The sequence below is a fragment of the Populus alba genome, chromosome 10 (assembly GCF_005239225.2).
Source record: "Populus alba chromosome 10, ASM523922v2, whole genome shotgun sequence".
NCBI classification, from domain to species: Eukaryota; Viridiplantae; Streptophyta; class Magnoliopsida; order Malpighiales; family Salicaceae; genus Populus; species Populus alba.
This window is the reverse complement of record NC_133293.1, coordinates 20,634,047-20,658,166: the sequence shown is the minus strand read 5'-3', so window position 1 is coordinate 20,658,166 and position 24,120 is coordinate 20,634,047. Positions and strand designations below refer to the sequence as shown.

The window sequence follows — 24,120 nt, the reverse complement described above, 5'->3', positions numbered from 1 at the left end:
ATAGCCCTCCCCATAACCTGATCCACTACCATAGCCTGAACCAGGACCAAATCCACCTCCTCCTCCGCTCAACCCACCACCACCACCACCTCCTCCTCCTCCTCCTCCACTGCCCCCACCTTTGCCCCCACCACTTCCACTTCCATATCCAGAACCACTTCCACTACCATAGCCTGAACCACTTCCTGACCCAGAGCCTCCACCTCCACCGCCACCGCCTCCACCTCCACCTCCGCCACCCCCTACCCCACCACCGGAACCATAGCCTGAGCCGCCACCAGACCCATAGCCAGAACCATACCCGTTTCCACCACTGCCGCCACCACCGCCACCACCTTTACCTCCTCCTCCTCCTCCTCCACTGCCACCACTACCACCACCATATCCCTCACCACCCCCAGACCCGGAACCATAACCTGACCCAAGTCCTGATGCTGAACCGCCACCACCACCACCTCCTCCCTGCCCTCCACCTCCACCTCCAGTTGCCTTTAGTATCCTAGCAGCAAAGGTGAGGTCTACAATAAGCAAGACCAAAAACGCAGCCCCTACCACCCTCAAAGCCATTTCCAAATGAAACTAACACAATATATCTATCTGTTTGTGTGTCACTCACTATATAAAATACCAATATGCTTTGTCGACTGAAAATGCTTGAGGTAGGAACCCTATATATAGGCATTGCCAAGGTTACCAGACTGTTTTTAAAATTTTTATTAAATTTCTAGTACCTTCTATCACTTGCTAGTCTTGATGATGATTGAAAGGAACGTGTGATTTAGGTGGTTGTTTTAGTGGAGGGTGCTGGTGGTGGGTGTGGCGGTGGTGGTATTGTGGACTCCTGTCTGTTTCAGTCTTCATGCCATGTTTGCATAGAATAAAAGATTTATCCCCACTTTTTGACATGAAGTGTCTTATAATATTTAACTTTGGAAATGGGACCAATGGCTTGCATCTCCCACTCTATCATTCTGTTCAAATTTCAACTCCACTTTCAAATTTTTAATACATGAAACATCCATGCACTAACGGTCTTGTGGTGATTTATGCTAACAATTGTCTCCTTAAGCATCGATGCATCCACTAATACTAGTAATTTAAGCACAAAGATGTCTGTTTAACCTCTTCAAGTATATTCACAATGGTCTAAATTTGCACGACAAACTGGGTTGTTCAGTCAATTTCTTATTGCTGGCGGACTTGGAATAGGACTAATCTTCTTTTCCAATATAAAAGAACACTGGGCATCATTGAATATAAATAGACGTGTACTTAAAAAACAGTTTCTGAATGCTGATTTATAATTTAAAACTTGGTGGCTGTTTTGATGCATGAAAGCACTAACTATCCTTGCATTACTACAATGGAATGTTAGGCCATCTACATGGTTGATATACATACACAGCAGTCTTCTATTCTTGCACAAATTGAATTTCAGTACCATGCATCCTCAGATTATCACCTCCTTTGATGCCATGTTTTATCAAGTTTCAGTGGCTTAATTGGCCATTGGTGATATGTGATTCGGAATAATCTTTACTTTAATGTCTGTGCCTTGCATCGCATCCTTTTTTTTTATATTTTATTTTTTTTCCTCGAGCAAAACATGGCATTGTCAAATGCCAGTAGTTTCCAACCTTGGTGCCTCTATTGATGAAAGCACTATATATTCTATGCTATCATATTTTTTAGTATTCTTCATATGTTTTCCTATCCCCAATAGAATAAGCCACAAGTACAAAGTGTGATTAGCTCCTTCTAAGCTTACACGTGTTCCCGCTCCCATTGCACTTCTCAATCCCATATTCTACTCTTCAGGATATCCTGAAAATCAAAGGCCACAGACACCCACTAACTTCCCAATCAAAATTTCCCGGTCCCAATCTCTCCATGGAATGCCAAGTGTGGTCTCTGCCTTCTTACTTTAGATATACGCTTGTACTGACAACTGGCACATTGCTGTTTTCTACTTTGCCTAGGGTGTCCATCTGTATAGCATGCTTGCTTTCAATCATAGCAACCTAGCCATCATTTCCTCAACGAAAAAAGAAATGGGCTATCGTCAATTTACTGAATTTCAAGTACAGTGAACGAATCACAACTTCTTGTATTTTATACAATACACAGCTTGGTCAGGTCTGTGTGTAGTGCAACAATAGGTCTAAAGGTGCTATCCTATGTTTCTCTCAGATCTGCGATTAGATTTTAAGAGGATGCTTGTTTAACACCATACTGACCAGGAGATAAATTGGTTAGGGAGAATTTTTTGCGATGTGAGGGATGCCAGCTGGGAAAGAAGTGGAAGCCATTATTTTCTTACAAGTGGCAGCTATTATGTATGCATGTGCTCTTTGATTATCTAGTCGGTTCTCTTTTACCAACTCCATTAACGAATGTGATCGGAAGATTCTTCATGGATATACATGCTCTCATTAGTAATACTTGGTATCATCAACAATGATTTTCCCATTGATTAATAAAGGATCGGCACAGAGAGGATAGCAATGTAGTTGTTAGATTTAAGATCCAGTAACAGATTGTAGAGTTAATTCGAGACAATTAACGAGTTGGGATATATCATTTTTGTTAACAAAAAATGATGGTATTTTTTTTTTTTTATATAAAAATATTTCTAGTTTTCACCTAGTTTGGTTTAGGTTTAATTTGTCCTGATCAAGTTGCCAATTAACTTATTAGGTAACTGAGTTTTGTTTGGTTAAAACTAGTTCAAATTAAAACTTGACTCAAGTCTTCGTTCATTGGTTTTATTAGATCAATTTATCAAGTTGGATTAATAACAATAGTTATTGTGGCTATTCGTTTATTTGTTTTTTCTTTTTGATTTAGTATTTGTTTGATAACATGGTAGGAATTGTTTTTCAAATATGTTTTTTATTAATAAATATATCAAAATATTTTTTTATTTTTTATAATTTATTTTTGATATTAATATATCAAAATAATTAATTTAAAACAATTTTTTTTTTAAAAAAATACTATTGCAATACAATTCCAAATGGAGCCTTGAAATAACAATAAGTTGAGTAAAATATATTTTATCCTCTGTTAATGCTACAGATTACAAATTTTAAGGAATATTTAGCAAATAAACTAGTACTCAAACGGAGTTTTAACTATACAACCAACAGTTTGTGAGTCAATGGCTTCACACCATCGCTCAATCTGATAACTTTTGCCTTCATCCCGTATTCAGTCTGATCATGTTTTGGATTTTTCTTAGCACATGCTATAAAAATTTATGTAGTAGCAAATTTGTAATTTGATAGCTTGATCCAAAAACAAACTAGGGTTTATACAAGCAGAGAGATCTTGCTTCATATTGTCAACTTGCTCTTGATAGCATCCAATATATATGTTCCATGGCATCTGCCGAGAAAGAGCTGGTATTGATTCTAGAACATTTAATATCACTTGAAAAAAGAAGATTTAGATTGACATAAATTGATCAGGACATACTTTTAAGGTTTCTTTTTGCGATAAACTTAATTTTGAAACATTAACCAGTAATAAAGGAAAATGAAGGAAATGAAGGAAAATCAAATTTGAAGCTTCGAAAAAGTGTCAACTGTTCCTGTCCAAAAATGTGTTTTGATGATGCTCTAGAAAAGGAAAATGAGAGGCTTGAAGTGCAACGATTGCAAGCTAATTTGGACGCCAGATCAATGCAAAGTTGTTCATGTAGCAGAAACTGCAGTTGCAAATTATCTTCTAGATAAGAGTTCAGCCATCAAAAGTTCTTAGAAACTGGAGCCTGGGCGTTTAGATGCCACCGAAGAAAATCTTAAGAGGTTAGATTTCTGTAAACTCATGTGTAAGGAGTTCAAACTGACCGGTACAATTTGGTTCTACATTTTTAAAAATTGAATAAATCTAATTATTTAATATCTTAAGAAAATTTGATTTCATGTATAGTGGGTTTTTAGTCTATATATATATATATATAATGAGTTTAATTTTAAACCTAAAACCAAACCAAACAAAAGAATTAAAAATTTCTAATTAGGTTTTTTTTGGTTTAATATCTATGATCAGTATTTTATTCTTTATTAATTTTATATCTGTTTTTCTCAACTATTTTAGTCATATTTCATCAATCATCCATTTTCTTTCATTTTTATCACTCCTGGCGAATTTGCAGTCATGGAATTTTCAGCAGCCATATTGTAATGAGGTGTCAACTGTCGGGGAGGAATTCTTTTCTTTTATAACCCTTGTATTGTGACAAGAGTCTGTTTTTATGAATCACTGTATTTATTTATGCAAACTGGGGAGGAGGGAGAATGCTAGAATTTGAGAATAAATATATAGTTCTTGACTCTACTATTTATCACATGCAGACTACAAGTCACACATGCACGCAACTTGCAGCCGCTAGCCAGCATGCTTGATACTAGTACATGAAAATATATGTATATGCATAGGTAATGCCTCTGCAATTTATTTAACATACAAATGACCTCATGATCATGGCAAACCATATTCACCATCCCCTCCATACCCTGATCCATACCCTGACCCACTACCATAGCCAGAACCAAAGCCGGGTGCGACTCCTCCACCACCACCACCACCACCACCACCTCCTCCTCCTCCTCCTCCACCACCCTTACCACCACCATAGCCACTTCCATATCCTGACCCCCTACCATAGCCAGAACCAAAGCCGGATGCTCCTCCTCCTTCACCACCACCACCACCCCTTCCTCCTCCTCCTCCACCACCCTTACCACCACCATTGCCACTTCCATATCCTGACCCACCTCCACTTCCATAGCCTGACCCACTTCCTGACCCAGTGCCTCCACCTCCACCTCCTCCACCACCACTACCTCCACCTCCACCTCCTCCTACACCGCTGCCGGAGCCATAGCCTGAGCCACTGCCAGACCCATAGCCAGAACCATATCCACTACCTGACCCCAAACCACCGCCTCCACCGCCTCCTCCACCTCCACCACCTCCTCCTCCTCCTCCTCCTCCAAGACCACCACCATATCCCTCACCACCACCAGACCCATACCCTGAGCCATGACCAGAACCTGATCCAAGTCCTGAGGCTGAACCACCACCACCGCCCCCCCCTTCTCCACCTCCTCCACCCCCACCACCTCCTTTACCTATTGCCTTTGGTGACCTAGCAGCAAAAGTGAGGTCTAGCATAAATAAGATCAAGAATGCAGCCCCTATCACTCTTGAGCTTGCCATTTCCAAACTTCACAGCTCAATGTAGCTAGTGAAGAAATTAGTGTGGTTCTGTTTCTGTCACTCACTATATATATAGAAACCGATCGATGCTTCTTGACTGAGAATGCTGAAGGTGGTTACCCTATATATAGAGGCATTGTAAGGGTGATGATAGAAAGGAATGTATGTTTTGGGTTTTTGTTAGTGGTGGGTGCTGGTGGTGGCCTGGTGGGGGTGACGGTGATGTGGTGGACTGTCTGTCTGTGCCTTCATGCAGTATCTGCCTAGAATAAAAGCTTTATCTCCACTTTTGACTTGAGTTGTCTTGAAATATACAAATTTGGAACTGGGACCAGTGGCATGCATTTCCCACTTCGCCATTCTGTTCATATTTGAACCCTACTTTGAAGGCATGGAATTTACAGACACTAGCACTTGTTTGGTGATTATGTTAGCACTTGTCTCCTTGAGCATAAGTTTATCAACTAACAACGGAGATTTATGCACACAGATGTCTGTTAATTAATCGTCCTTGTATTTACATCACACACTGGGTTTTGCAGTGTTTGTGTGTGTGTATAGTTGTTAGATAGCATTACTAATTTTTTCTCTCCCGTTTTGTAGAACACTAGTCATAATTTATTATTAATGCTATAGTAATGGGACTTGAGGGATTCATCTGGATTCATTTGACTATTCTGAATAAAAAAGCTCAATACAGTATTATTTTAATTTAAAAAAACACAGTTTAATTTTTCACCAACTAGACTCGGATCCATCAAGCTGGGTCGGGAATCAGAACACCGACAAAGGGTGCCGGAATGCTGGTGAATAATCTTAAGCTTCGGTGCCTGCTCTGTCACATGAAAACTTCAACCTCGTGCCACTGCTAATGGAATGTGAATTAATTACTCGTACATGTATATATACATGGATGCATGGTTGATTGTTGACCTCCAATTCTTGCGCAATTCATGACTTCTAGTTCCATGCATTTACAGATTAGCATCACTTCCATTAGCGTCATGTCAAATTTATTTTAATAATACACTGTAAATGCATTGGTCTAATGGTTGTGCCTTGCGGTACGTGTGCATACCCTTTTTTTCCACGATTTTTCTTGAACCTCAGTGGCTCTTCTATTCACGAGAGCACTATCGGTGCCATCAAATTTCTCAGCGTTCTCCGTGTGTTTTCCTATCCAATAAAATAAACCCTAACTTTAGGCAGGGAGAACATCTCGTAAGCCTACAAGCAAGAAGTTTCCATTGTACTGTCCGATCACCCTCAAAATCTTAGCCACCCAATATTCTCTCTCCATGGAGAGTTAGTGCGGTGTCTGTCTTCTTTCTTTATATACGCTTACTCTGACATCTGGCACCGACCACTTCCTTCTACTTCGCCATGGATGGACATCTGCGCAGCGTGCTCGCATTCAATTATAGCAGCCTAGCCATCATATCATTGACCAGAATAGAAAGGAGCTTCTGCAATTGCTGACTTCAAGTGTGAACGAGCCACTTCTTCTAGCCACTTACATTGTGCCGTACACAACGTGATTCGGTGTGATTTGTTATTTATTACGATGATAGCCATCGACAAACGTTAAGGTGGTGTCATATGTTTCTGTAATGACAGATTGGATGTAGGATTTGTTTGGTAAGATTTGGGTGGTTGAAGTTTGGACTGATCTGAAGGATGGCCGAGCTGGAAGAAGTGGAAGGCATCATAATAAGAAGAAGACTAACCATCGTTAATGGCATCCACTTCGTGCATGTTCTTGATTAGCCAGTCATCAATTATATTTTGCAAACTCCAATACTGAAAGTGATCTGAATACTCTCTTCATTTATCCGGTACAATTGTAGTGAAAGTTCTTACAATCACTCATGTCACGGCTAGATTTGACATCCGGGTGGGTGATTATGGATTCTTCTGGATTAATCCAAAATTGTGTAATTTTAAGGACATGATTTCCAACAAGACACGCATGATGTTGGTTGTGCAAGATTAATTAACATAAACATATTTGTTGAATAATTAATTTAATCTCTAGCAGCTATCTAGAAGACATTACATTCAGAAACCATATAAAGCGAGGGTGTGTAAAGAACACATGTTGCCCGCCCCTGTTAACTTCAAAATTAAATAAGAGCCCGGGGCCTTTCTTGGTGGATTAGGCGCCTGCCGTGGCTTTCTATATTTACATCGTCTGGCTTTTTATTTATTTATTTTTATTTTTTATATGTATTATTTAGTTTGTTTGATTTTTTTAGGAGGGTAGTGTGATTTATTTATAGTTTATATATATATATATATTAGATTTATTTTTAAAAATTAAAAAAATATTTATTTATTTAGAATTTTTTTAATATATATAGCCTTGCATGGAATTTTTTTCCTTTTATTTTATTCAATAAATTTTATGTGTGTTGATTTATGTTATAAATTAGTTTTTAATAAATGAATTTGTTAAATATAATCGAGTTAATAACTCATATTGTGATATTAATTTATTTTGAAAAAAAAAAATTTGTTGCCTTTTAATTTGTTTTTTCTTTTAATTTTAACCCTAATTTTCTAATTGCTATTGTTTTTTTTTGGATTTTTTTATCTATTTTTCTTTTCAAATCAACCTTCAACGTCTCATTTTCTAATTTCTATTGTTTTAACATCTTTTTCTTTTTCTTTTTATATATTGTTCAACATTGTTTATTTAAAAAAAAAAATACTTTTATGGTTTTCTTCAAATTTTTTCTATTAAATTATCCTAATCTCATGATTTAAGATCCTGATTTGTCAAGTTAATCAGACTAGTTTGCCCCTTAATGTCCAGATTAAATGTTTGTTGTGCTAGCTTAGATTGGTTCAAACCAATTTATTTTTTTTACTCTATTTTGTCATTCCATATTTAATTGGCTAAAAATTAAACAACATTATATTTTTACTCTTAAATAAAGTTTTTTTTTATCTCATGCTATCATGATGGCTTTATATATATATATATATATATATTCCCGTTTACTATCATTATTATTTTTTTTAATATGATTCAAATAAAATCCACATATTTATTTAGTTAGTAATATAACCCGAGTAATTAGATTCAATCATTCTAGTAACAACTAATAAAGCGCGTTGGAAAATATAGACACGTTAGCACCTTTTAATGCACTGACCCTTACAGGTTTCCATTCCTGCAATGTGGCGCTAGCTAGTGCTCCTCCACTGAAACATACCCGGTGATTCCTGTTATATATGCTGCTATGATATCACCTCTAGTAGAGCAGGATTGCTTGGCCCCAGGATATCAGGACATGTTTCTGTGATCAATTAATGATCATTTCACCATTATCATAGGTCAGAACCACTTATAAATTATGAACAGACATAGGAAGAATAAAAGAGAGAAGAAAAACTAGTCATTTAATCATCATATTTATCGTTGTATTGTTCAATAAACAAAAACAAGATGAAGCTGTCTAGTTAAGGAAAAAAATTCAGTTCTCACAAGTGATTTATGTACCATAGGGATCATATAATGGTCGATCGATCAAGACAAAATGGAAATGAACTCCGTTAGGTTTGGTTTGGATTGGTGTCAACTAAAGATTCTAGCAGGTAGCCAGTGTAAGAATAAGAATATTAATATTAAAATATGATCAAGAAATTCCACTAAAATCCACTCTCCTCACCATCTCGTGAAGGACTCGAACCTCTGGTTTGACGTTGCTCGCTACTGTTACTAGATTTGGTAATCATTTATGAATCCCCGCCCCCTCTGGAGCTGGGGCTTTAGATCTTGATCTTGAAGTTGACCCCTCAACAGAGGCATCTTTCGACTTCTTCCTCCTTCTTCCTCCGAGATTGCTTTGTTATGTCAGGTAAATTTGAGGGTGAGTCGCTTTTCTCCACTAGGATCCTTATGATTCCGACTTGTTCTGGTACCATCCAATTGTTGGCGTGAGCTGTAATAGCAACTAATTAGGAGATTTGTTAGGCATTCCAAATATGTGAAAATCCCGTTAATAAGGGAGATAAAGATAGCCTAGGATTGTACTGATCTTTCTTTCCTTTTATTCTCTCTTCTAATGTACATATAAAGAAACAATATACATAATAAAGACTGTAACTTTGATTGTGAATAATTATCATGGTATCAGAGCTAGCCTACGATCTGGCTTCCTGTACTACACCCTAAAACACAATTGTTCTCTCACCACGTAATCTATGGCAGACTCTGAAGATCAGAATACCTATGGCAACACGTCCCATCTCTCAGGTTCTATCCTTGAATTAACAACAAGGATGACTGAGGCGTTGAATAGAACACAGACCCCGACCATCACCTCTGAACCCTCCGCTGCTCCTATTGGCATTAAGTTGGATGGATCCAACTATGCTCTCTGGTCCCAGGTTGTTGAGATGTATATCTCTGACAAAGACAAGCTGGGGTATATTAATGGTGACTTTCCTCAGCCACCACCGACTGATCCCTCCTTTCGCAAGTGGCGCACTGATAACGCTATTGTTAAAGGTTGGTTAATTACTTCTATGGATCCCTCTTTATTTGGCAATTTTATTCGCTTTCCTACAGCAAAGGCAGTATGGGACTCTATTGCAACTACCTTTTTTGATGGAAGCGATACATCACAAGTGTATGATCTTCGAAGACGTGTAACTCGTCTGAAGCAAGCCTCTGGTTCACTTGAAAAATATTACACTGAACTGCAGGGGTTGTGGCGTGAAATTGATTTTCGCCGGCCAAATCCCATGGAATGCTCTGTTGATATTCAACATTATAATAGGATCATCCAGGAAGATCGGGTATATGTGTTCTTGGATGGCCTTGATGACCGACTAGACAAAATACGTGCAGATGTTTTACAGCTGAATCCTTTTCCCTCAGTAGAGCAAGCATATGCACATGTTAGACGAGAGGCTATACGACAGCAAGTCATGACCAGTCATAATACTGATGGGATACCAGGGGCTGTCTTGGCCTCTAAAGGTCTTATGCTAAATAAAACAACCAAGACCCGAACCACCAATGATGGAAGAAAATGTTCCCACTGTGGCAACCAGAAACACACACGTGAAAACTGTTTCCAGTTACATGGATACCCAGATTGGTGGCATGATATACAGGCCCGTAAACGGCGTGATGGAGCTGGTACTACTGGGAGTCCAGGCAAAGCTGCGGTTGCTGCTGTTGCTGAGCCTAACCTTTCTCTTATACAGCAAGTTTCAACATCTACTGAGGCCCCTCCCCACTTAAACTCAGGTAATTCTGGTCTTGCCTTACTTAGCAGCCACAATGATGCGGCGTGTAATACATGGCTCCTCGACTCAGGGGCCACTGACCATATGACATTTTGATGCCTCGGATTTCTCTCATACATCCTCCCCACGTCGAACCAGCATCGCCAATGCAAACGGTGGTATTTCACCAGTCACTGGAGCAGGCTCTGTGACTTTATCTTCATCCCTACATTTAGCCAACACTTTACTTGTTCCAGCATTATCACATAAATTGATGTCTGTAGGCCAACTTACTACAGACTTGAGGTGTGTTGTACTGATGTATTCAAACTTTTGTCTTATTCAGGACATTCTCACCAAGGAGATAATTGGACGTGGTACTAAGAGGGGGGGACTTTATTATGTGGACGACATCAATATCGGCCAGGCACATCACATGCACCATCTGCATACTGCTAAAGAGAGACAGATCTGGTTATGGCATCGTCGTCTAGGACACCCATCTTTCCATTACTTGAAGCATGTTCTTCCGGATTTATTTATGAGTACTCAGATTTCTGATTTGAAGTGTGACACTTGTATTTTGGCTAAAAGCCACCGTGCTACTTACCCATTAAGCATGAATAAGAGTGACACTCCATTTGCTTTAATACACTCTGATGTGTGGGGACCCTCACCGGTTACGAATATGTCCGGCATTCGTTGGTTTGTTATTTTTGTGGATGATTGTACACGTATGACTTGGCTCTACTTGATGAAACAGAAAGATGAGGTTCTCAATATCTTCGAAACATTCCATGCGATGGTGTGCACCCAGTATGGAGCCACTATTAAGGTTCTCCGCTCCGACAATGGTGGTGAATATGTAAATAAGCACCTTAAGACTTATTTCAATCATCATGGCCTCATTCATGAAACTTCCTGCCCACAAACACCTCAACAGAACGGTGTTGCAGAGAGAAAAAATAGACACATTCTTGAGACTGCACGTGCCCTGCTTCTTGGCGCTTATATGCCTCAACGATTCTGGACTGATGCAGTATCCACTGCTGTTCATCTTCTCAACCGAATGCCTTCTAAGGTGTTATCGTTTCAGACTCCACTGCAATCCTTGTCTACTCATGTGCCACTGCCAAATGTGTTAATGCTCCCTCCTCGGGTCTTTGGATGCGTAGCATATGTATACCTTCATAAGAACCAGCGCTCTAAACTTGATCCATGTGCACGTCGGTGTCTGTTTCTGGGCTATGGTATACATCAGAAAGGGTATCGGTGCTATGACCCTACTGCACGCAGACTTTATGTGACTATGGATGTTCAATTCTTAGAAGCTGACATGTTCTATTCTCCTTCGGCATCCACTTCTCCTCTTCAGGGGGAGACACATAATAAAGATGAAGAGGTGAATTGGTTCCAACAAGAGAAGCTCAACGAGTTTAATTGGATCAGTCAAGAGAACCTACCACATAATGTTGAGTTGCTTCATGAGAGGCCAAATGACGACCTTAATGTTGTCCATGGTGACAATGATATACACTCTAATAGGCAGATTGATACCCATCCTAGCACGGAACATATATTGTCTGAGACAGAACCTGCAACCCCCCTCTCTGAAGTGCCAGCCGAATCATCTCCTGAGAATACTCCTAAAGTAAGTACTCCTACAACACCTCTGCATATCAATAATATAGATGTCTCTATGGGATATGTCTTACCTCACAGGTACAATCGGGGCAAGCCACCTAATAGATACTCTCCAGAGATTGAAGACCGAAGGTCAAGGTATCCAATTGCCAATTATGTATCCACTAAGGGTCTTTCTAAACCCCTTCAGAAATTTACACAGGATCTTTCCATATGTCAAATTCCTACCAGTGTTAATGAGGCATTGACAGATCTGAAATGGACACAAGCGATAAATGAGGAAATGGAGGCATTACTAAAGAATAATACATGGACTCTTGTCCCATTACCTGAAGGAAAACGAACAGTAGGTTGCAGATGGGTGTTCTCTGTTAAACACAAAGCAGATGGATCTATTGACCGATATAAAGCAAGATTAGTAGCAAAGGGATACACACAAACATATGGTGTGGACTATCAGGAAACTTTCTCACCTGTTGCCAAGCTAAATACAGTCAGAGTACTACTATCACTTGCTGCAAATCTTGACTGGCCTTTACATCAACTTGATGTGAAGAATGCTTTCCTCCATGGCGAACTCAAAGAGGAGGTGTATATGGAGGTTCCTCCAGGTTATACAACACTTTCCAAAACTGAAATGGTGTGCAAATTGCAGCGAGCTTTATACGGACTAAAGCAGTCACCACGAGCATGGTTCGGAAGATTCAGTTTAGCAATGAAGAAATATGGCTTCCAACAAAGTAACTCTGACCACACTTTGTTCCTCAAGCACAAGCTGGGAAAGGTAACTGCATTGATAGTTTATGTAGATGACATAATTATAACAGGAGATGATGTGGAAGAAATGTCTCAGCTTCAGAAACAGTTAGCAACTGAATTTGAGATGAAAAATCTAGGGGGACTAAAGTATTTTTTGGGAATTGAAGTTGCCAGGTCTAAGCAAGGTATATTCCTCTGTCAACGAAAGTACATATTAGACCTGCTAACAGAAGTAGGAATGCTGGAATGCAGACCTGCAGACACACCCATTGTTCAGAACCACAGACTTGGAGAATACCCAGACCAGGTACCAACAGATAAAGGGAGATATCAAAGGTTAGTTGGTAAACTCATTTACCTCTCTCACACTCGGCCAGATATTGCATATGCGGTAAGTGTTGTGAGCCAATTCATGCACAATCCAAGCAAAAGTCACATGGAGGCAGTGACTCGAATTCTCCAGTACCTGAAGTCATCTCCAGGCAAGGGGCTTATGTTCTCAAAACATGATAATCAGTTGAAGGTTGATGGATATACGGATGCAGATTGGGCAGGTAATATCACTGACAGAAAATCAACCTCAGGGTATTTTACATTTGTAGGAGGAAATCTTGTAACCTGGAGAAGCAAGAAGCAAAAAGTGGTAGCATTGTCAAGTGCTGAAGCTGAGTTTAGAGGTATGTCTAAAGGTCTCTGTGAACTCCTTTGGCTGAGAAAGCTACTTGCAGAGATCGGATTTGCCCCCACTTCTGAAATGGACCTCTTCTGCGATAACAAGGCAGCTATTTCTATTTCCCACAACCCTGTCCAACATGACCGTACTAAACATGTGGAGGTTGACCGTCACTTCATCAAAGAGAATCTTGAAGCAAAGATAATTCGATTTCCATTTGTGAAATCCAAAGATCAGTTAGCAGATATTCTAACAAAAGCAGTGTCTAGCAAGGACTTCTACAACTCACTTGGCAAGTTATGCATGCGAGACATCTACGCACCAACTTGAGGGGGAGTGTTGGCGTGAGCTGTAATAGCAACTAATTAGGAGATTTGTTAGGCATTTCAAATATGTGAAAATCCCGTTAATAAGGGAGATAAAGATAGCCTAGGATTGTACTGATCTTTCTTTCCTTTTATTCTCTCTTCTAATGTACATATAAAGAAACAGTATACATAATAAAGACTGTAACTTTGATTGTGAATAATTATCACCAATTATTCGGTGTCATTTCGTGAAGACCGCTTTAGTTTTATCTGATTTTTCCCTGGTTGGAGATTCAGCTGATGATCACTGAGTATTATATTTTCTTTCAACTTCAACTAGAGTGCTACAAAACGAACATAACAAGAGAACAGTGTAGATCTGGGCAATCTCATAATAGTTAAAGCCAGAAATAATAGCCATGATACTGATAGTCCATGCCTGACAGATTCAGCTGTTAAGAGTCTATCTTTTCCAGTAGACAGGATAGAGTTGCGTTCTCTTAATCTGTGATTGAATTTGACGTGCTATGTCCAACGCGGAAGATAAAATATTTCGCAGAGTTTTTGACAAACTATCGTGAGCCCCCTGCCTATTCTATTCATCATTTCCACCAATCGTCTCTCTTTCTTTTCCGCCTCCTCTCCCCCACTAAGTCAACTCCATCTTCAGTTTCTAAATTATTCTTTTCAGCCATTTTCTGGAGGCACAGAGTTTACCCACAATGATTTAGGCCTGGAATATTGCTAAAACTAAGTGTATCTATAAGACTAATTGCTTATTTTCTAGTTTAGATAATCTTGTAAGCCCACATTCAATGCTAACAAAACCCCTCCCCCCCTGCTCACAGTGCAGTCGGGAGCCTCGTGTTAACAACTTTGGTCCATCCATCCCTTTCTCCGTAAAGTTTTTAGTCCAACTAGACTTGGGATGCAAAGCTTTCGAAAAATGGCAGGGAACAAATGTTTCGAGTTCAAAATCAAAACCCTGCTCTGAAAATACAGAAAATGAAAAAGGTTAGGACTCGATATTTTGTTGCCTTCAGAGATTGTTATTTGGAGGTAGCAACACGTCGATCGATTAAAAAGCCAGCATGAAAACATGACGGACTGGACTGCTGGTTCGTATGCGGGCTTGCTAGACTATGTGTCCAGCTAGCTCAAGGCTCGACAGTACTGGGTCTATCATTTTGGACCACTCTTCTGAGGCCTGGTTGAACCGGCCTTTATAGCTTCTGGGCCATGACTTCTATGTTGCCTGGATTGTGTGCTGACATGGCAAGGATGGAAGGAAACACTAACACAAAGTTATTATCTTAATATATTATTTATATTTGCGTTAATAATTCTGTCCACAAATAAAATAAAGGTTTTTAAAATTCTTGATACGAATGATTTAAGAGTATAAAATCTTAATTTTTTTTGAATTAAATTATTTGTTAATGAATTATGAATTCGTTCAAATAACCTATTCATGTAAAAAAATGTTCCATTTCGTCCCTATCTCGAATAACGGAATAGTCATTTGAAAATGAAAAGGACCTAAGTCAAATAAACAAGTTATCAAGGGCTTAATGTATATTTAAATTATAGCGTGGGGATAAAATTTGATTCTTCTTTCTTATTTTCCTTTACACATACGGACAGCAAGTACTGCAGTAGACTATAAAAACCCACCAGAGACAACTTTCAGAAGATTACGGTCTGCTATTGTCACACACTCTCCCAATCACGGCAAGCGATCTCTCCGCTTGTCTGTTCGACTCTTCATTTCATCACTCGAAGAATCAACATCGTCCAATCTCTGATCAGATCCACAATATTTCTCAACCTGATCCACCAACGCCCCTGATTTCCTCGTCAATTTCAATCCAATTCAGGTACATTTCCCTTCTTAATCCTGGATCTGTTGCCTTGTATCTCAATCTGATAAGATGTCTGTCTTGTTAACGTTAAATAGTCAATTAATTAAGATGATGGATTTAATTGTTTAAGGTTTCACAAGTGATGAATTTCAGTAACCTTGAACAGTTTTCTATGGGAACAGAGGAGTTTAAGAAGGAAATGGACGTGGCCAATTGGTTTTCGCAATTGCCTTATGAACAGTGGGCCCCAATCCCTGTCTCCGGCACACGACCTTCAGCTCGGTACAAGGTGATGTTTGTTACAATTACAAAAACCTAGCAATCAATTATTGTTATTATAGTTGTTTCGATTAATGAATGTATAATTTTTTTAATGGCAATGTGACGTGTTGTTGTCAATTTTTAGCATGCTGCAGGAGTTGCCGACGAGAAATTGTATATTTCGGGCGGGAGTCGTACTGGTCGGTATCTACCTGATGTTCAGGTATACGATACTGCCGGTTGTGTGCTTGTTGAGTATCGACGTGGGTTGTGTGTTTACTTGATCTTGGATTGGATGTTTTTGCAGGTTTTTGATTTTAGAGGTTTGGTGTGGTCTAGTTTGAAACTTAAAAGTGAGGCGGTTGGTGGAAAAAGTGAAGAGAATGGCGCACAGGAAGTTCTTCCGGCCACTTCAGATCATAGTATGGTAAGACTTTGTATGCATTAATGCAGTGTTTTGACATGATTTGTGTTGTGCATTCACACAGTTTATTGATCTTTGTGTCAGGTTAAGTGGGGGAACAAACTTCTTCTCCTTGGGGGGCATTCGAAGACAACTTCTGATAGTATGATAGGTTTGTTTCTTTACAATATTTTTCAAGAGATGGGCTTAGATGTTTTTCTAAATTAGATGGCGATGCTCGCAGATGTATATTGAGAAGATTCTTTTCCTCTGTCATTGATTTGTTGCAGTGAGGTTCATTGATCTGAAAACACATGCCTGTGGTTTTATTGAGACTTCAGGAAATGCTCCGGTAACTGACTTTATTAATGGCTTGTTTTTTTTTATATATATATCTGTCCTGGGCTTGTTCATCGAGTTCATGTTTTCCTCTATGATATGTTTTGAAGTTGTTATGTACTCTACAAGGAGGCAAACTGCACTTTTGTTTATGGAAATTTGGTTGGTAATTTCTTGAGTGTATTTCAGGTAGCCCGTGGGGGGCATTCTGTTACACTGGTTGGTTCTAGACTGATAATTTTTGGCGGAGAAGATAGGAACAGGAGATTGCTGAATGATGTGTATGCCCTTGACTTGGAAACAATGACTTGGGATGTGGTAGTGGCGAGGTAAGTGTCTGTTCAACTTTTAGATCCAGCTGCTTGCAACTTTTCAGAAGTCTTCTGCATCATTTTCTTGTGTCTTGATAGGCAGACACCTCCAGCTCCCAGATTTGATCACACAGCTGCAATAAACACGGAACGCTACCTTCTAATCTTTGGTGGCTGTTCTCATTCAATCTTCTTCAATGATCTTCATGTACTCGACTTACAAACTGTAAGTCTTGCTGTTTATTTATCTTTTGCGATGAGAGGTAGGTGTTGGATGTGGGGCTTGATTGAATTGATGTGTATAATGTGAGGTAAATGTTACCATGTTTAATTTATTTATTGAGAAATGAATTACTAGAAACTCAATGCATATGTTTAATATGTGTCAAGAAGTGGATTGCTAAGGCATCATAATAAGATACATAGCATGCCAGTGTATTCTATAAATGATAATATTTCTTGATGAAATTATTAGTCCATGAGACACTTGTAAACAAAAGAAGCATGCTATGGGTGTTGACATTGGCTTGCATATTCAGTGATAATATTCCAGTGGCTGCTTCTAGACTAACCAAGACATGCTTATTTTTTTATTTTATTGCATGGGATTTTTATGTAATAAGAAAATTATGTTGACTGAGCAGCAGTTACCGCTCTGGTATATCAATATTTGGAATATATACAGATTTTGCATTCCCTAGATTCCATAGATGCAGACATCTGTCTCCTTTTAACAATGACAAGGTCTTCTCTTATCATAGATGGAGTGGTCCCAGCCTGAAGTTCAAGGTGATTTGGTCACTCCTAGGGCTGGTCATGCTGGTGTAACCATTGGTGAGAACTGGTATATTGTTGGTGGTGGAGATAACAAAAATGGTATGCTGTAATGTTTCTTTGTTTAATTGTATTCCTACCATTGGATGCGCTCATCACTATTCTCTAAAATTGGTACCTCCAATTGGTGATGATCTACAGGTTGCCCAGAAACCCTTGTGTTAAATATGTCTAAGCTAGCTTGGTCAGCATTGACAAGTGTAAAGGAAAGAGATCCACTTGCTAGTGAGGTCAGTACTTTGTGCCTTTCTCAAGTTTTTAATTTTAGCCATCTGTTTTATTTAGGAAAATTTTTGGACCAGAAGCAAAACATTGTTAGTACATCTTCATTTTTCAGGAAAGCTGGATAATGGATAGCAATTTCATAGGTCAAAGATTAATAGTTTGAAAAGGACTGAAAACAATCAAAATCAGTTTAAAGACCCGTGTGTATCATTCTGGATCTCATTTAAATTATATGGCTATAAGCTAATCATCAATTTGAAGACGAAGAAGAAACCCCCGGTATTAGACATCAATTCACTGATTGTAGGTATTAGACTCCAGAACGATCCGTTTATGGATTCCATGCTTGTACAGTTGATTTTGATGGTAATTTTAAGTCGTGTAGAAAATTCATAGTTGCTGGGGAGACATAAAAATTCTGTTGGATTATAACTAAAATGATGACGAAACTTGTATGCTAATTATGTGTCCAAGATAGGTCAGTCAACTTTAATGTGTTGATCTAGCTTAGTTGTGGTTGAATTGATCGTAGTTGTTACTTCTATGCTTGCAAAATTTCTAAATATAATTTCAAAAGCAGGGACTTAGTGTTTGCTCAGCATTAATCAACGGAGAGAGGCATTTGGTTGCCTTTGGTGGCTATAATGGGAAATACAATAACGAGGTATGTGCTATAGTAACATTTGCGCTGGTTATGGTGCCTATATGCACCATCTTTCTCATTATAACCTGATTTCCTTGATTGACCTGTATTTTCTAGGTTTTTGTTATGAGACTTAAACCAAGTGATGCATCACGTCCAAAGATTTTTCAGTCACCAGCAGCAGCAGCAGCTGCAGCTTCTGTTACTGCTGCATACGCTTTGGCCAAATCTGAAAAGTTAGATTTCTCCAGCTTAAATCTGAGCTCTAATGGAGTTGGAAACAATCCTTCTGAACTAGATTTAGCATTTGAAATTGATGCACTTAAAGAAGAGAAAAAGGAGCTGGAATTGTCCCTCACCGAAGTCAGAGCAGAAAATTCCAGGCTTACAGAAAAGGTTGATGAAGTTAATGGTACTCATGCAGAACTGTCCAAGGTATGTTCTTGATGATTATTTTCTTGTACTAGGGAACACATTCTTTCATTGAGTGGTAATATATAGTTTTAATAACATTTTCTCTTTGGTTTCTCTTTCTTTCTTTCTTTCTTTCTGTTTCTTTTCTTTTTTTTGAAGGAACTCCATTCTGTTCAAGGTCAACTAGCTGCTGAGAGATCAAGATGCTTTAAACTTGAGGTGCTCCCCTCTCTCTCATCTTGTTCCTGCTATCCCTTTTTATCTCCCTCTGCTAACCTTTTTATGTCATCTCTTTGTGAACTGACTGGTTTATTGCGTGGACCTTGATTCCCTTTTCCTAAATCTGGTTTACTTTGGTTAATTGTACTTTCCAGGCTCAAATTGCTGAGTTACAGAAGATACTGGAATCATTGCAGTCCATAGAGAATGAAGTACAACTACTTCGAAGACAGAAATCTGCACTGGAGCAGGAGATAGAGCGTAGTGCAGCTCAAAGACAAGGTTCTGGAGGTGTCTGGCGCTGGATAGCTGGCTAAACTAGCAAATCATCGAACTGTTCAAGGCCAAAGCCTCAAAATTGTGCCAAAATTTTAGCAGCCATAGCCGTCTCAAGCTAATACAAATAGCCTGTGTCTATTTGGCCAATGCGTGCTAATCCTCGGCCACTGTTAGAGTTTTTTTGGGAGGTTTAAGTTAGAAACGAGTACAAGATATAGTCTATGCAGTCGCACCGTTGTTTTCTGTGAAACGGGTAATTGTTTGATTTTTTCCCCATCCCACACATGACACTTACTTTATTTGTTTTTGTAGAATTGAATTATTCTCTCCTAGTACATTATAAATTTCATTGGATATCATATAATAAACAAATATTTTTTATTTTATGAACTTATTTATTTTATGGATAACAATATCATATAATTCTTTGGAAGGGAATTGATTCTGGTGATGCCTTTCTAAAACCAACGTTTTACTTGTTTCCCTCTCCGGTGGCAAGCAGTTCCATGTAATATTGCATGACTTTTCTCTGCAGGATGATGATGGTAGAGCCTTCAAAGCGGGGTTTTTATTATTATTATTATTATATTAAAATAATTTTTGTTTTTATTTTTTGATATTAATACAAGATCTGAAAACACAAAAAATAAATTGCTTGAAGTAAGAAAAAAATTAATTTTTTTCAAAAATATTTTTGAAATACAAAAACAAACATATCCATAAACATCATAAAACATCCCTAAAATTTAACCCACAGCATCCATTTCTCTTCTAGATCTGACGTTGTTATTGAGAATCACAAGTAGCCTGGTTATATCCTTCCAATTTTCCTCCTCAGGGTGGGAAATGGCTATGATCTGTACATTACGAGTTCTACTTTAACAGCAAAAGATGATGACGGTAAGAGACCCTAGGTTTCGAAAGCATTTTATTTCATCATCAGGTATCATCACTCTGTTCTACGTGATCATACATAGATATGCAATTATCCAAAGCTCACGTACAGAACCGGAAAAAAAAAAATCAAGTTTTAATAACAATTTTCTTCTATTGATCTTTTATCTGAGGTGTTTATGCTCTCTCTTTCAAGTCCTTTCCGCCTGAGAGTTCTACAGCTCCACCATTTCCTGGCCTGGTATCAGGTTAAAAACGGAGGAAAGTTACAATTTTGAGATAACTTGTTGGCTGTGGGAAACAAGCTCCTTCCTCAAGATTTTGCCCGCAGCAGACTTTGGAATGGCGCTGATGAAACCCACTCTTCGTACTTTCTTGTATGGGGCTACCTTGGATTTTCATATAACAGGATCAGAAGAAACAAATCTTAAGAGTCTGCTTGAAGTAAGAAGGGAGAAGCTATCAGATCAACCTGATGAGCAACAAATTGAATGACTTGTTCTTCTGTGAGTTCAGAACCAGATATGCCATTGGTGTCTGTCCAGCTTCTTCATCTTCAACACTGCAAAATATGTGTTAATATATACTGATAGATCAAGAGGGAAAGAGAGAGACACTGAAAGGCAACTTACGGTATAACTGCTGCATCAAGTACTTGGGGATGACCCAGAAGAATAGCTTCTAATTCCGCCGGAGCCACCTGCATTTAGCACCAGACAGTTTTGGTTAAAAGAACCCCCGAACTTGACAAAGAAAGGAGCTTGGTTCTGGATCATTCGAAGAGCTAAGCTATTCGCAAAAACATGATGAGCAGAACTGGTGAAAGAGTATTCTGAAATACCTGATACCTATTGTGCTTGATCAGCTCCTTAATCCGATCAACAATATGAAGAAATCCATCTTCATCAAAATAACCCATATCACCAGTTTTTAGCCAACCATCAGTGTAACGTTTTGAATTAATGAATTAGAAAATACAATAAAGCCCTTGAAGGCTTAAAGTGTGGATATAAATGAATGAAGGATAGTGTGGTAATTAGATAAACATAATAAATATAAATAGAAAAAAAACAAAACAAAAGAGAGATCTGAAAATTTGAAGAACAAACCGTGAGAGAGAAGGGAGGAAGAAGAAGAGAAAAGAAAGGAAAATAAGGGAAAAAGGAAAGGAGTTGGAAGGAAATTAAGTAAAAAGGGGTAAATTATGCTTTAATGTGTATAATATGTTTTCTTTGGCTTTAATTTCGGTTTTGATGAATGTTAGGGTTATGAAATTTGTGTTTTGAGTTTAATTGATGAATTAAATTGAATGTTAGGGTTGATTGTTGTGGTTAATTGATGATTTAGTTGGTTATGGAAGATTGTGATGATTTTGAGTTATAGTTTTGTTTGATTGGTGAATTTTGAGTTAAAAATCAGGGGAGAACAGTAGGTTTCTGTTAAAATTCTGGATTTGGAGGTTGAAGATGATGAAAATTCAATTTGGTCCCTCAATTTGTAAAAATTACAGTTTAGTCCCCGAACTTTGGAAAATTACAATTTGGTCCCTGAAGCATATTCCGAGATTCTGAACAGAATAACATATGAATTATGGGCAGAATTACTGTATAGATAAGAGAATTTAACACTTTCAATTTGGTCCTCCAATTTGACAAAAATTACATTTTAACCCTAAAAAATTGGTAAAAATTCCAGAATGGTCCCTGAAGCATAAATGATACATCCCTGAAAAGAATTGAGGATTAATTAAGGTCAGAATTTCAGTATATTCATGGATTTATGACAAATTTTAGTTTGGTCCTCTATTAGATGAAAATTACAATTTGACCCTAAAAATATAATAAATTCCAGATTAGTCCCTAGCTGTAATACTAGCTTTTCAGATTATTTTGATGAATAATTAAGGGTTATTTAGTAAATTATTACCAATTTTATTAGTTGTTTTTATTATGGATTAGATTTCGGGAAAACCGTTAGATTTTGAGTTTTTGAGAAAATTGACTAGTTAGTTCAAAAACATATAGGGTTACGGTATACACCCTTAGTTAAATGTATTAAATAGGTTAAATGTTCTTTGAGTCATTTTTGAATATGTCTCCTTTGTATTCAGATAATCCTGATATTCTACCGGCAGGATGTCAGTAGGATTTCCTTCATTTCAGCTTGTGAGTGCTGTTTGCTTTTGGAGTCATGTGAGTGGATAATTTTCCATAATGCATGAGAATATCAGTATAAGTAGTTTAATTTGTTAATTATGAATTGATATCATGCTTCTTATATATGTTGATTATTAATCCTTGTTATGATAAAACATGATCAATTATTGAATCTGGAATTCTTAATATGAACCAATATATATTTTTGAATTGACTTCTGAATTGATAGGCTCACTCATTGATTGATGTCATGAGTTGAGCTCTTTGAGATATGATCAATATGTTTGTTAGCATTAAATGATTATGAACCTATGGTATTTGTTAGTTAGAATACTCATGCTAACAGTGGGGTAGTGTTAGTCTTTGTGCACATCGTATCTGAACCCTAGTTTGCGGGGAGTCACCAACCTGTGTTGGACTGATCATCCCACAGTACGGGCTCATGCTCATTGCATTTTGTTCTGACGAACGACCATATAATCTCCTTGTCTAATTTGAGAAACCTTTCTATAAGAACCTAGAGCCATACTTTGTGTTGTGTGTGGGTGCTGTTGTGTATATATTTCTCATTATTGTATTATTCTCGTGGTGTATATTGAACGTTATCTACTCACTGAGTTGTTGAACTCACCCTCTCATTATTTATCCTTTTCAGGCTTATAGCTTGATAGTAGGTCACTTTTGTTGAATCTTCCGAACCTGCTTTTTTGGTTATAATTTGTACATCCCTTTTTTGGCTAAAGTTTTAGTGCTTCAAAAACTGATAATTAATATTAACTCTTGTAGTAAGACAATTAAATTATATTATTAAAGGTTAGTTTTGTTGTGAATGCCCTGCGTTAAACTCTAATTGAAGTTGTTTAAAGGATTGTATGTAATTAGGGGTGAGCAAAAAACCGAAAAACCGATTAAACCGAGAAAAACCCGGAAAAAATAACCGAAAAAACCGAATTTAAAAAAAAAAACCGAATCAAACCGATTAAAAATTTAAAAAAACAAGCCCGGTTCGTTCGGTTTTCGCGTATTTAAAAAAATGAAACGAATAAACCGAACCGAAACCAAACTCGGTTCAAGCTAAAAAAAATTTAATAATACTATAAATACCCTACTTTTCAGCTTTCCCCTTCTTTACTTTCTAAGAAACCCTAGCTCTGCCACCCATGTTTCACAATCCTTAACCTCTCACCTTCAGCACTCACCCCCATCGTTCACTCTATAACTTTTATTTGCCCATGTTTCTCAATCCTATACCTTCTCATCATAAAAGCGTGCGGCCTTATGTCTCGTAGCACTAAGGATTGCCCATCAGATGCCTCTCATTCTGCTTCTTCTTGGCATCGAACAAGATAGGCAAGAATTGATGTGTAAAGTATGAGATCCACTTTTGCAGCAGAGTTCACATAGTCTCTAGGAGAGGCTTGGCTGATTC

The 24,120-nt window shown here is 38.1% G+C and overlaps 2 protein-coding genes across 5 annotated transcripts; one reads left to right on the top strand and one right to left on the bottom strand.

The window, feature by feature from the left end:
- The first annotated feature begins 15,478 nt into the window (after positions 1–15,478).
- On the top strand, positions 15,479–20,027 carry LOC118059841 (acyl-CoA-binding domain-containing protein 4). 3 transcript variants are annotated; one of them, XM_035072818.2, is made up of 14 exons: positions 15,479–15,728; positions 15,896–16,002; positions 16,120–16,197; positions 16,282–16,401; positions 16,483–16,549; positions 16,668–16,729; positions 16,906–17,045; positions 17,127–17,253; positions 17,789–17,903; positions 18,003–18,091; positions 18,667–18,750; positions 18,847–19,164; positions 19,303–19,362; positions 19,518–20,027. In XM_035072818.2, exons 2-14 carry the CDS (start codon positions 15,913–15,915, stop codon positions 19,677–19,679), a joined length of 1,512 nt encoding a protein of 503 aa, XP_034928709.1. In that variant the 5' UTR covers positions 15,479–15,728; positions 15,896–15,912; the 3' UTR covers positions 19,680–20,027. The 3 variants fall into 3 exon arrangements, with proteins under 3 accessions (XP_034928709.1, XP_034928708.1, XP_034928707.1); XM_035072817.2 differs by having other exon boundaries at positions 15,880–16,002; XM_035072816.2 differs by having other exon boundaries at positions 15,844–16,002.
- Positions 20,028–20,136: 109 nt separating this feature from the next.
- Positions 20,137–21,672, bottom strand: LOC118059840 (4-coumarate--CoA ligase 1-like). Of its 2 annotated transcripts, none has more exons than XM_035072815.2 (4): positions 21,377–21,672; positions 21,168–21,235; positions 21,008–21,097; positions 20,137–20,924 (listed from the first exon to the last, which is right to left on the bottom strand). In XM_035072815.2, exons 1-4 carry the CDS (start codon positions 21,452–21,454, stop codon positions 20,921–20,923), a joined length of 240 nt encoding a protein of 79 aa, XP_034928706.1. In that variant the 5' UTR covers positions 21,455–21,672; the 3' UTR covers positions 20,137–20,920. The 2 variants fall into 2 exon arrangements, with proteins under 2 accessions (XP_034928706.1, XP_034928705.1); XM_035072814.2 differs by having other exon boundaries at positions 20,137–20,920; positions 21,377–21,671.
- Positions 21,673–24,120: the final 2,448 nt, after the last annotated feature.